The sequence below is a fragment of the Diabrotica undecimpunctata genome, chromosome 4 (assembly GCF_040954645.1).
Source record: "Diabrotica undecimpunctata isolate CICGRU chromosome 4, icDiaUnde3, whole genome shotgun sequence".
NCBI lineage: Eukaryota > Metazoa > Arthropoda > Insecta > Coleoptera > Chrysomelidae > Diabrotica > Diabrotica undecimpunctata.
Window position 1 is genome coordinate 59,141,735 of NC_092806.1, and position 12,819 is coordinate 59,154,553.

The window sequence follows — 12,819 nt, forward strand, 5'->3', positions numbered from 1 at the left end:
TAACATTTACATTAAAATCATTTTTCATTCTTTGTAGTAAGAATCTAACTATAAAGTGCCCTGTTATTCCCCAAGCAAATATTTCTCACCAGAAAAATCCCCCTATCTGACAATACCCAATCAATACACATTGAAGGAAAGGTTTCACATATATTTGAGTAGGTAGGTACTTCACATTTGTATTTACAGGGATTTCACATTAAATTACATATATAAATATAAGGCACAAATTGAAAAAAAAAATTAATTATTCAAGTGTACTTCTTCAACTGTTACTTTGTGTGTTGTGTTTGTGCAAAGAAACTAAAAAATATATAGAAAATGGATAAGTGGCTTTTCAGTTTTAAGGTAAATATAAAAAATAGTTAAAAGTTACAATCATTTATATATATATATATATATATATATATATATATATATATATATATATATATATATATATATATATATATATATATATATATATATATATATATATATATATATATAATAGAGAAATCACATAAGCATTAACCATAACTAAATTTGTACCTTCTAGGATGCATGTTCAATAGTTTAAAATAATTATTTTTTGTTCACATCAAAAAATCATTTCCTATACAATAATTAATGGTACTTATTGGTTTTTTTAAGTACCATATAGTTTACAATATCTTTATGCTTCTTCAAAAATCAAAATTACCAACATATACCTGCTGTGAATGAGAGGTAAAAGTTCAGTAGATTTTGTATAGATCTTTTAAGCTTCTTAAAATTAAATTTTGTGTTTTAATAAAGCAAATTGTTTTTTAGAGTAAACATCAGGAAACAGAGACAAATAAGCAGAAAGATTCCCCAGTACCACTTGATGTAGAAAAGCCAGGTTGCAGTCATCAAGTTGAAGGCTCCCCTATTTATCCTGCTCCCACACATTCTCATATTATGAGTGACAATGGCGATACTATGGTAATGTATTGAAGCAATTGATAATTTTATAAAAATTACATAAAAACACAGACTTCATATCGTATTTATTTATTAAAATTATATAGATAATATAATTAAATTAAACTATAAACTACAAATATCAGATATAATTACAGAAATTAGGTATAATATGAGAAAGATTTAAAACTACTACAGTAGTGAAATACATTTGTATTTGACTTTGACTAATATTTTATTGATTTACACCATCTAAATTATGATTATATTTTTAGAATGATCCTACACCAGCAAAAAAGAAAATAAAAATAGAGAAAGCATCAAAGAGTGAAAAAAAGAAGACTTTTAACAGCTCTTGGAAAAGTGTACCACAGTTTAAGAATTGGTTAGAAAAATCAATAAAACAACCATCATCTGAGGGTAATGAGTACGCCTATTGCAAGGTATGTGATTGTGATATTGTAGCTCATAAAAGTGTATTACTAAAACATTCAATAAGTGAAAGGCATAAATTAAATTGGACAAAAGTGGCGAGCAATACTAAACTCACTGAATTGTATAAACCAAATGCTGATGATGTAGCTGTAAAAACGGCAGAGTTAAAGTTATGTGCCTTGTTGGCAAGCAATAACCTGCCATTTTTATTAGTAGACACCCTAACTCCTTTAATTCAAAATATATGTTATGACTCGAAAATTGCTAAACAATTACACTTAAAACGAACCAAAGCTAAGTCAATTATTTGCAATAACTTGGGGTATAATTTTCTTGAAGAACTATATATTAAATTAAGGGAGCCAGGATGTTTTTTTTCTTTGGTTATGGATGAAACTACTGATATTTCAGTAAAAAAGCAATGTGCATTCACTACTATAATTTATGAAAATAATTCAACCAAAACACAATTTTTTGATCTTGTCGAGGCTCATGGATCAACAGCTAGTGATTTATATGGTATTCTAAAGAACTGTTTAACTTCAAAGAATATTCCACTGACTAATTTTGTAGGGTTTTCATCAGATACCACCAATGTTATGGTTGGAGAGTTTAACTCTGTATTTTCCAAGTTAAAAGAAGAATTTCCACACATAGTATGCATTAGATGCTCATGTCATATGGCACATTTAGCTACATCAAAAGCCTGTTTAAAATTACCTAGGCATGTGGAAGATCTGCTACGGAACATAGGCAGTCATTTTAATAGGAGTGCTTTGAGGAGACACAAATTTATAGAGTTCCAAAATTTTTTTCAAGTGAAAATTCACAAGATACTCTCTCCAGCCATAACAAGATGGTTATCTATTAAAGAATGTGTCGATAGAGTACTTGAGCAATATGAGCCACTTAGAGCATATTTGACAGAGTATGTATTTGAAGACCCGTCAATTACAACAGAAACAATGTTGGAAACCATGTCAAATTTGTTCACACCGGTGTATCTAGAGTTTATGTCATATTCTTTAGGACTAATGACAGATTTCAATTTACTCTTTCAGTCAGAAAAACCACTTCTTTGTAAGGTTCAGCCACAAACTGAAACTCTGTTGAGAACGCTGTGTTCTAATTTTATAAAGATGTCTGTAATAAAAAGAACCAACGACATATTTAGACTTAACCATGAAAACCCTACAAATTTTGTTAGTTTACATGATATTTATATAGGAGTTGCTGCAACAGAAAGCTTGAAAGAATTAAAAAAAAAGCCAAATTTGAACCAAAAAGAATTTGATAGTTTTTTTAAATGTATTTTAGAATTCTATATAGAGTTAGTTAGTAATATTAAAAATCGATTCACCTTTAACGACCCTATCTATAAAATAATTTCAATATTGGATCCCAAAATTGCACAAAGCTTTGAAATAAAATCATTACAATGTGTAACTAATCAATTCCCTATTTTAAAAGAATATGTTAATATTCAGGAGTTAGATAATGAATGGAGAAGACACGCTTTATTAGACTTTGAAAAATTAAATTTAAATTCAGATGACTGTGAGCAATATTGGTCTCAAATATTTAATTTAAAAAATGATGCTAATGCTTTTTTATTTCCGAATTTAAAAAAAACGCTACAGCTACTTTTTGTTTTGCCATTCTCTAATGCTAGTGTAGAACGTATATTTAGTGATTTGTTTAACATAAAAAGTGACAAACGGAATTTATTAAACTCTTCAACAGCAAAGGCTATTTTGGCAACCAAAGCAGGAGTTGAAAAGAATGGCGGTTGCTTAAAATTCATACCATCCAAAAAAATGCTAGGCCATAATACATGGAAAGACAATCAGTAGCTTGTATTTTAATATAGTATGTTTCTACTTTAAGTATACCTATGTTTTTGTTTTAATAGAATAATTTACATTAGTTTAAGATATTTAATCTGTTGTTTACTTGTAAGTACCATTCATAACTGATTATTAAAGCTAAAATATTACAAATGATGTATATTTTTCAAAATATCCTATTTTCCTGATAATATTTTAAGTAAAGAAAATAACTTGGCAAATAATTTGCAAACTTTTATGTCTTCAGTTTCTGAGGAAGACAAATTAGTTGAACATGTTCTTTTTGTATTCACATTTTACCGATCTGAGGTATATGCAACAGTTTTCAATTGCAAAGGTACATTTTCTTTGCTGATATGAATAACAGGAGTATCATTGTTATCCTCAAAAGCACATAAGTAAACTCCTTCCACAATAAGTTGTCTCTAGGAAACATAGAAAAATACCATGGAGGAACTAGACAGGTTCATCAATTGCTCATGACACAGGACACAGTACATAAGGTATTCTGAAATAAAATAAAAAAAAGTTAAACTACATAATTATAAAAAAAGTATTACAAATATGTAGGAAAGAGTCATAATTATAATTTTTATTGTATTCAGTTTCCATAGATATTTTACTAGAACCTTGCAGTTCCCAGTTGCCACTTTAAGAGCATATTTTCATATGCCTATGATGATGGAATAGTTCTTATTCTTAGTACCATATAAGCATTAAAAAGTGAACAGGTTCCACAATCAAATGAATTGTAGTTAAATAGGATAAAAATATATATAATTATGTACTCACCTATTAAAATTAATCCAGTCTAGATGCGCCATATTCTTGTTTTTAAGTTATAACATAACCATCAAGGGCAAGGGTGTACCAGTATCACACACTTTTTTTGGGCATTTCGCATTTTAAGGCACTCTAACCTAGCCAAGCTTTTATATGACAGTTAACATACTCTTAAATCAACAAATAAAAATTAAACCTCAATCCTACTTATTTTCTTTTCAGTTTCTTGTTTATTTTGTTTACCATCATTTACCATTTTGTTTATTTGTTTTGTGACTGTGACACGCTTTCAATCCATTTTCAATCATGATTTTCAATCACTATTACAATGACAACTGACAGGACGTGACAGATGACAGTAAGGACATAAAAATAAGGTTTGTTTGATGTTTGTTGATTGCTTCACACGTTTTACAACACAGCGCATAATTTTGGACAAAATCGCATAATTTTTGACAGGGAGGTGCATCTTTCCATGCCCAGCCATTGGTAACACTGATTTTATATAATCTAAGTGATTAATTAAAATTGCAACTAAATATTTGAACTGTTTAGTAAATACGGCTGCTGATTTTTTACACAGTCTTCCGTAATGTGTACTTTAAACCAACAAAAATGTTTAAACAATCATTTAAATATTATAAGTCAAAAAATCCACCACCTAATTTGGATGATGTTCTCAATTTAAATAAGTCAGAGGAATTATTAGCAAAATCCTTAATAAAGCCTGTTGACGTATATTTTAATATAAACGAAGGGTCTCATTATGGTTTAAGAAAACCCAATGAATGGGAGGCTTATGAAATTGTATCCAAAAGAGGCTTAATTTTTATCAAAAATCCATTTCTGTCAAGTGGTCAAAGGTATTGGATTAAAGAGAGCCTTAAAGAATACTCCAAAAAGCCAAATAAATTAAACATTGACCCCTTTAATATTGTGCCAAATAATACAGACTGGTGGGATGTTAGTCAAACAGATAAGAACATTTTAATGAGTCTGCGATGGGCTACTCTTGGGTATCATCACAATTGGGATTCTAAAATATATTCAGAACAAAACAAATCAGAATTTCCTGTGGATTTAAAACATATGACTGAATATGTATCCAGCAAGTTAGGATTCTTAAACTTCAGTGCAGAAGCAGCAATTGTAAATTATTATCATCTTGATTCAACACTTTCTGGTCACACTGATCATTCAGAGGAAAATATAGAAGCTCCATTGTTTTCCTTTAGTTTTGGACAAAGTGCCATATTTTTACTTGGAGGAAAAACCTTAGATGAGAAACCTACTGCTATATTTTTACATAGTGGAGATATTGTGATAATGAGCAAAGATTCCAGGTTATGCTATCATGGTGTTCCAAAAATAATGAAGTCTAACAATGAAATGTGGAATGGGGATAGTGACTATGTCTTAACTAATGAAGACTTTTCAGTGCCTAAAGATATTTTATGGAGGCCTTTTGGTTCTTATTTAAATCATTCAAGAATTAATATTAATGTCAGACAGGTTTTAGATATCGGTCAGTTAAGATTAAACAGAGATGGGATGTTATAAGTTATTGTTATATATTATGATAGTTCTATAATTATCAAAAGATATTCATTAAAAATTAAAACAATAAAATATTTATATTTTTTTAGATTTTGGTTTATACTTTATTCGTTTCAAAATTGCAAAATAAATGAAAACGACCTTTGATGGGTTTCTGAAATTTTTTCTGAACATTTACAAGCTTTCTAAATGTGCCTTATATTTGACTAACTACATTATACAGAGTGTTTCCAAAGTAGTCAGAAATATTTTTGCGAGTGATTCATCAGTTATTTTTAAGACAAAAGTTTTTATAAACATTTGTGATAAGTTTTGCTAGATTAAGATACAGGAGTATTTCAACTTTAATAATAAGAATAAACATTTATTAGACAGTTAATAAATGAGCAAAGATTCCACTGTGAGAGCTATCCAGTAAACATAATAATTTATTTCACTCATGTTGGCGAAATAAGTACAGTTATAGTCAATAATAAAATGTGGTTCTATTTAAATCAGTTGTGTTGCTGCTCAAAGTGTAATTTTACCAAAATGAAAAATACAAAAAACTTGTGTGGCTTTTATTAGTGATAGACTCTAGACAGTTTCATTTAAAATTTTCCAAAGATAGAAAAAAGTTTTTCTCATACTACCATATAGAAAGTTTTGATAAACTTCTCATACTTGTACAAATTAAAATAACAAAGACTAAAACTAATATACTATACTATATATATTAAGGAAAATAAACAATTTTTTTTATTTGATTCCAATCTTCATCATTTAAATTTCTTTTTAAAATTATTTTAAATACTCAACAGATTCCAGCACTGTATAACACAATGATTTTCATGACGTAACAAGGCAACCCCAATGGACGTCTGGCGTACAGGCCAGCGTCTTGTAATCTATTACTCCAAGTTTGTTCACATACAATAAGGGTATTTTCTAAAGCCCACAGAGTTTACATGCACATTTCGACGAGCTACTTCAACGACATACCGATCCTGTCGAGGAGTAGTTGCACATTGACCAACTCCATATCTTTTACATTTTTTTTATTTGATTCCAATCCCCATCATTTAAATTTCTTTTTGGAATTATTTTCAACACTCAACAGATTCCAGCACTGTATAACACAAGGCCATTTAAAACAGATATATTATAAGACGTAATACTATGGTTAAATAAACCATTTTAAAAGAAAATATGTATGCTTCAAATCGCCTCCAGATGATTGGGGACCCAAAGTTCTTCTGTTACATTCAAAACATTGATTCCATTACTGTAATATTAAAGGAAACAAGAAAACAAAGAGAGGAAGGTATGTCGAGATTACTTGACAAGAAAAGACTCAAAGAGGATATCCAAGGGATGGGGAGCCACACACGAAACTTTGAAGATATGAGAAAATAAAAGATATAGCAGAAAGGTACAGTTCACAGGGTAGGAAAGCAAACAGTCATCCAGACTGGTAGACAAAGAGGATTGATGAAACAAGGAAATGCTACATCAAGCTAAGAAGAAAAGTTACGAGAGACAGTGCGAGGCACCGCGCGATGGAAGTGGAGGTAGAAAGACTAAAAGCTATGAAGAAAGCTGCCACCAGAAATAAACGCCTAAAAAAGATGACAAAAACTTTGCGAGAATCCTGAAAAGGATATCTGGGGAGATGCCTACCGAATAGTTGTCTGGAATTTTAAAGGGAGTGGAGGATTATATAAGATCGAGGAGTGTCGGAGGGAAGAATTGGCCAATGCTCTTTTTTTTTAAGAGGAAGTAAGCTTTACGCCACTCCAAGTGGAGACACTCGTGACTTAATTCACAAGGAAAGAAGTGACGGACGCTGGCAAAAAGCTCAAAGCAGGAAAAGCGCCTGTAGCTCATAGGATAGCACCCGAGATAAAAAAAATCATCATGGACGAGAAAGTGCAATGGGTACAGGATATTATGAATAACATGCTAAGATGGCAAGAGTTCCTAGGAGATCTGAAAACACCAAATCTTATACTTATCTCGAAACCGGGAAATAAATTAGAGGAGCCTGGGGCGTACAAACCTATAGGCCCATTAAATACCTTGGGCTGTATTTGAGATTCTTGTGAAGACAAGGCTGGAAAGGGAGATAATGGAGAAAGGTGGCATATATAACCGCCAGTATGTGTTCAGGAAAAGAAAATCTGCGGTAGACGCCATAAGCAGGCTCAAGAGAGATATCCATATGTAGGATTAGATGGATTCTCGATATGGAAATGATTTTAATAGTGCTAGCTGGAAAATTATCTTCAGACTACTGAACGACTTGGGAATATCTCCTTATCTGCAGAACTTGGTCAGGAACTACTTCACTGATAGGTGCATCAATATTGCAAGGGGTAACCGGGGTAACTCTATGAGAACCACGGCGGGAGTGCCGCAGGGCTCCGTCCTGGGGCCATTGTTCAGAGAGTCAACCTGGACTGGCAAATAGAAGAACAACAGGTTCTAAGATACGATCAATATATTGATATTGGTTCCAAAGGGCTTTCCCAAAAACAGGTAAAGTTCGATGATAAAAAAATATTCCATCCTACATCTAAACTTGTAGACCACTATATGAACGAACACCCTATACATGCCTGAGTCTTGTCAACCAGGTCCTCTCCAAACTCTCACTCTTCTTGAATCAGGATAGAGGCAAAACCTAGCTTCATCTGTGAATAACACAGAACTCCATTCTTGTAAGCCCCAATGCGCATGTTATTATGCCCACCTTAATCTGAGTCCACGATTTTCATGACGTAACAAGGGAACCACAATGGACGTCTGGCGTACAGGCCAGCATTTTGTAATCTATTACTCCAAGTTTGTTCACATACAATAAGGGTATTTTCTAAGGCCCACAGAGTTCACATGCACATTTCGACGAGCTAATTCAACGACATACCGATCCTGTCGAGGAGTAGTTGCACGTTGACCAACTCCATATCTTGGAGCGACATATCGACGCCACAATCAACATCAGTTTCTAAAAGACCAGCCCTACTCATATTCACAGCACTTACAATGGCGTTGGCGCTATAATTTTGAGCTTTATCGCTTTTAAAGTGAACCTAGTATTGGTAGGCCCATCAAAATAAACAGGCTGCGGTGGCTAGGCCATTTGAAGAGAATGAACGAGAATCGAAAGCCATCGAAACACATTTATATCTAAAGACCAGATGAAGTAGGAGAAGAGGCAGGCCCAGAGCACGATTTAAGGACCAGGTAGAAGATGACTTACTAGTAGAGTACGAAAGTGGAAAACCAAGGCGAAGAATAGGAAGGAATAGGAGCTGATCCTAGAACATGCCAAGAGGGTTGTAGAGCCAGTAATGATGATGATACCATTTAAATATGAACCACTTTTTATTTAAAAGTTGAAGCAATTAATCGTATGAATGTGCGAGGCACAGTCATTTCTGCCTTAATAGCCAGATTCCACCGCAGAATCACTACGTTCATAACATAGTTCATCAAACTCACATTTGTACATACATTTAAAATTAGAAGAATAGGTACATTATAAATGTTATTTCGTTAATTTATTTTTTAAATAAAATACGCTGTTCATGTCTCGAAAACGCGGACGAGGAAGGCGAAGGATTTCCTGGCTGAAAAAATCTGCGTACGTGGTTCAACACAACAACCACAAACCTTTTCAGAGCAGCAGTTTGCAAAATATAGATTGCGTGACGGTCACCAACATCCAAAACGGATAGGGACTACAAGAAAAATAATGTCGTATAGTATAATATATTATATGTGCATATTTTTTAAACCAAATAAAGCAAATTTTTTTCTTAACATGTTGATATAAGCTTGTCTGAGAAAAAATGGTCGAAAATTAGGGTTCCAGCTATTAAAAACGCAAGGTATCAAAGATAAAATAGAAGGCAGCTAGCGAACAACGCTACTGTTAATATTTGTTAGTTTTCGTCCGAGACGTCTAAATATTCAAAGCATCGAACGCGTAGATAGATACATCGGCTTACACGATAGCGCTCCTATATTATACGTCTTAACTTAACACAACCAGTGCGTTAGTCGCATAAGAAAGACTACGAGAGTATCAATAAAAGTTTTATAAAAAATGTGTGTTCCTAAAAATCGGGCTGACGTAATTAGCTGTGTCAGGATTTCGCGAAACGTCATAATACACGATGTGGAAACAATAATCCTGAAGATTTTGAATATTAGAGGCCAACCTATCAACATAGAAACAAATATATCTGTTATTCAAAGCCCTTGTTCATCATCTGTTTTATCCGAACCTGAATTCAAGCATTAACACTGCAAATAATCTATTTAGTGACTGGAGCAGTGAAAATGACCAAACGTTTTATTACCCTAATTTAATTTATATTGTATATAAATATAAAAACAAACATCCTTCTATTGAAAAGAAAATAAACAAAAAAAAATTCACAGTAAATAATCATAAGGTTATCTATAACTTATAATGTATTGCTGGTTGCGTGGTGAAAGTAATTCCTTGTGAAATAATAGTGGTAATTAAAAATTGAAGCGTTTCATTAAAAGGTGACATTAACATATTTCAATCATGTACTTTAGTTAAAAATTACCTAAATTTGATTGAGAATCAAACGTTAGAAAGATAATTATTATTCACCATTTGATTCTGTGATACGCATTAGAACTTTTGAGAAGATGACTGAAATGAGTCACCTGTCAATAATGTCAATAAAAAAGTAGCGTTCTATGATAAAAAATATGGTGGTCGAATTCGTTTCTCAGGAAGTGTTTTCATAAGTTCATTTTTTAAATCAATAGTAATCAATTGTAAAAGCTTTTACGATGGCAGAAGCAGCTGTAGAAGACAGACCACCACAGAAGTTTTATTGCCATATGTGTAATGTTCAATTTCAAAATGCATCAGCGGTAAACTAATATCCATATGAAAGTGGTTGTCTGTTTATCAGTAATATTACATTCTTTATTTTCAGAATTTCACATGCCCCCATTGCTCTGATGGCTTTATAGAAGAACTGCAGGAAACTTCAGAGGATAATGAAGAAATGATCGATGTGGAAGACTGGGTACACGAAGATATGGTGAGTACTAAATGTCCTAAAAAATTGAATTACCCTTTAAAGTTAACACTATTTAAAGGTATTGCTTTTTTCGGAGAATCTACCACTACACTTCAACTACGTACAGTTAAGCAAATAATAATCCAATATTGTTCCTACTATATTTGTTTAAATGTCAAGAAAAAATAAGCCAGGTTAATTAAGTATATTACTTGGTCAAGATTATGGATATGTTAGTTTTTAAAATGCGATTTTCGTGTAGAAATGAAAGTATAACGCCTAAAGAAAGAAGATCTTTATTTTGAATATGCATAGAAATAGACAATTTGCAACATAACTAAACATTTGTTCTCCTAGTTGAGTTTATGGTTTTCCATTTTATCTTTTTATTGTAGTTTGGTCTCAGATTTTGTGCCCTTGTCAGATTGTTTTTATTCTTTTATTTACTGTTTTATAGTTGTCTTATTACTTTCAAAATTGTTCAAAATTATAACTGCAATATGTGACATCTATATTTTGATGTCACATATGCACATGATCATAATCAAATGATAGTAGTTTTCTAGATCAGTAGATGCTCTTAACTTAAGCTTCCTTTGTAGTTTATATAACTTTCCAGTTTTTTTCAATGAAGTTCATTTTCTCGAAGAAATTTTTTAACTTTCTGCTGAATTACCCTATCTAATTTACTTCAATATTAGTTAAATATATTTGTTAGTTCTAAATAAGATAAATTCCAGATTAAACTTTGAAACTGATTGACATTTTTAACAGAATTTGTGTGCTTCTTAAGCAAAGTCCTTTGGTTTCTTACAAAACTTCAAATGCTTTCATAGATGATTTGATAGAAGCCACAAAATGCCTGAACACATAAGGGCTTTTTCTGAGCATAAACTAGGCAACAATGAAATGTTAAAATATATGATTAAAAATCTGTTAATTTTTATTTGTCATAAGAAAACATTATACCTATGGTAACTATTAGATAATGATAATAACGATAATGGAAAACATTATACCTATGGTTGCTAGAATTATTATTGTGATTGGGCATATGCCCACTGTCATCACTTGTTGTTTCATGGTAGTGGCTTTTATAAACAAAACATATTTTCAATGACAAACATATAAAAATTAATGTTGAGCATCCAATAAAATGCATTGTACATTAATCACTAACAGAAGCAGCTTCTACTGATTTAAGTTTTAGTTTTGTAAAGCTCATATACTCAGTTCGCTATCTCCAGTCCGAACTGTCTAGTGAATTTAGTAATTATTTTTTTGTGAAGTTAGTTACTTTTTGACAGACTCGTGGCTGGAAATTACTATACAACCAAGCACACATACTTATAGCCAATATTAATAGTAAACAAATTAAATAGTATATAAAATAGAACTTTACAAATTACCGACAATCAATATTTATTTGTTTGCACTATATATAATAAATAGTTATGTTAAATTATAACAACTAAAATATATATTTTAAATGTATACTACCCCAAATGTTATGGGTTTAGTATACACTTCCACTATTTAGAATAATTCTTCTTTTTTCAAAGAAAGAAGTCTGCAATAGTAGTATACTTGAGCTATTAATACTGAGAAGTAGGAATTGTTGTGTTGTAGGTTTCCGACAATGAATCTGTCAAAATATGCCGAGCTAAGCGAATGGAGTATACCATTTTTATCATCCTGAAGCTGATTTAAGTTTTAGTTTCATAAAGCTCGTACCCTTTTTATTGTTCTCAAGCTATTGCCTTGTGACATTTCAATATAATTTACAATTTTTACTTCGAACAAACCACAGTTTTAGTTTAAAATATGTTTATTTTACGTTTAGATTTCTGCTTTGGGATTCTGATTTTAAACTAAAATTGTGTTGTTATATAGATTATTGTATAAACATGTTTCAGATATTAAACTTAAATTGCAATTGAAAATATAGAGTAAGTATTCCTTTGTAATTTCTTTGTAAGGATCCTATTATCTTATTTATATATAAATAAAAAAGCACCTAATACAAAGAAAAGTAATTATAAACAAAGTACCAAAAAAATACTAGTATTAGTATATAGTATATATAGATTAATACTAGTATTAGATTTATGATAAGATTGTGTCTAATATCAATGACTAATGACCTAACGAGTAAAGCTGGATTTATAGTTTGACGGACTGTGGACACAGACACACTGGAGACATAACAAACGGGCCGTAAA

At 31.4% G+C, this 12,819-nt stretch overlaps 3 protein-coding genes across 5 annotated transcripts in view; all 3 read left to right on the plus strand.

The window, feature by feature from the left end:
• Positions 1 to 221: 221 nt before the first annotated feature.
• On the plus strand, positions 222 to 3,712 carry LOC140439566 (uncharacterized). The gene is made up of 3 exons (XM_072529552.1): positions 222 to 348; positions 793 to 945; positions 1,200 to 3,712. Exons 1-3 carry the CDS (start codon positions 322 to 324, stop codon positions 3,210 to 3,212), a joined length of 2,193 nt encoding a protein of 730 aa, XP_072385653.1. The 5' UTR covers positions 222 to 321; the 3' UTR covers positions 3,213 to 3,712.
• A 287-nt stretch (positions 3,713 to 3,999) lies between these two features.
• On the plus strand, positions 4,000 to 5,691 carry AlkB (alpha-ketoglutarate-dependent dioxygenase AlkB). The gene has a single exon (XM_072529553.1). The coding sequence runs from the start codon at positions 4,605 to 4,607 to the stop codon at positions 5,547 to 5,549; it is 945 nt and encodes a 314-aa protein (XP_072385654.1). The 5' UTR covers positions 4,000 to 4,604; the 3' UTR covers positions 5,550 to 5,691.
• A 4,556-nt stretch (positions 5,692 to 10,247) lies between these two features.
• Iru (E3 ubiquitin-protein ligase Iruka) overlaps positions 10,248 to 12,819 on the plus strand; it is a 56,105-nt gene continuing 53,533 nt past the window's right edge. Inside the window, exons 1-2 of one of the 3 annotated variants that reach the window (XM_072529556.1) lie at positions 10,248 to 10,445; positions 10,511 to 10,618. In XM_072529556.1, coding sequence (XP_072385657.1) covers positions 10,362 to 10,445; positions 10,511 to 10,618 — 192 coding nt within the window. In that variant the 5' untranslated portion in view covers positions 10,248 to 10,361. The remainder of the gene's footprint in view (positions 10,446 to 10,510; positions 10,619 to 12,819) is intronic. The other 2 variants (XM_072529555.1, XM_072529554.1) reach the window with 2 other exon arrangements.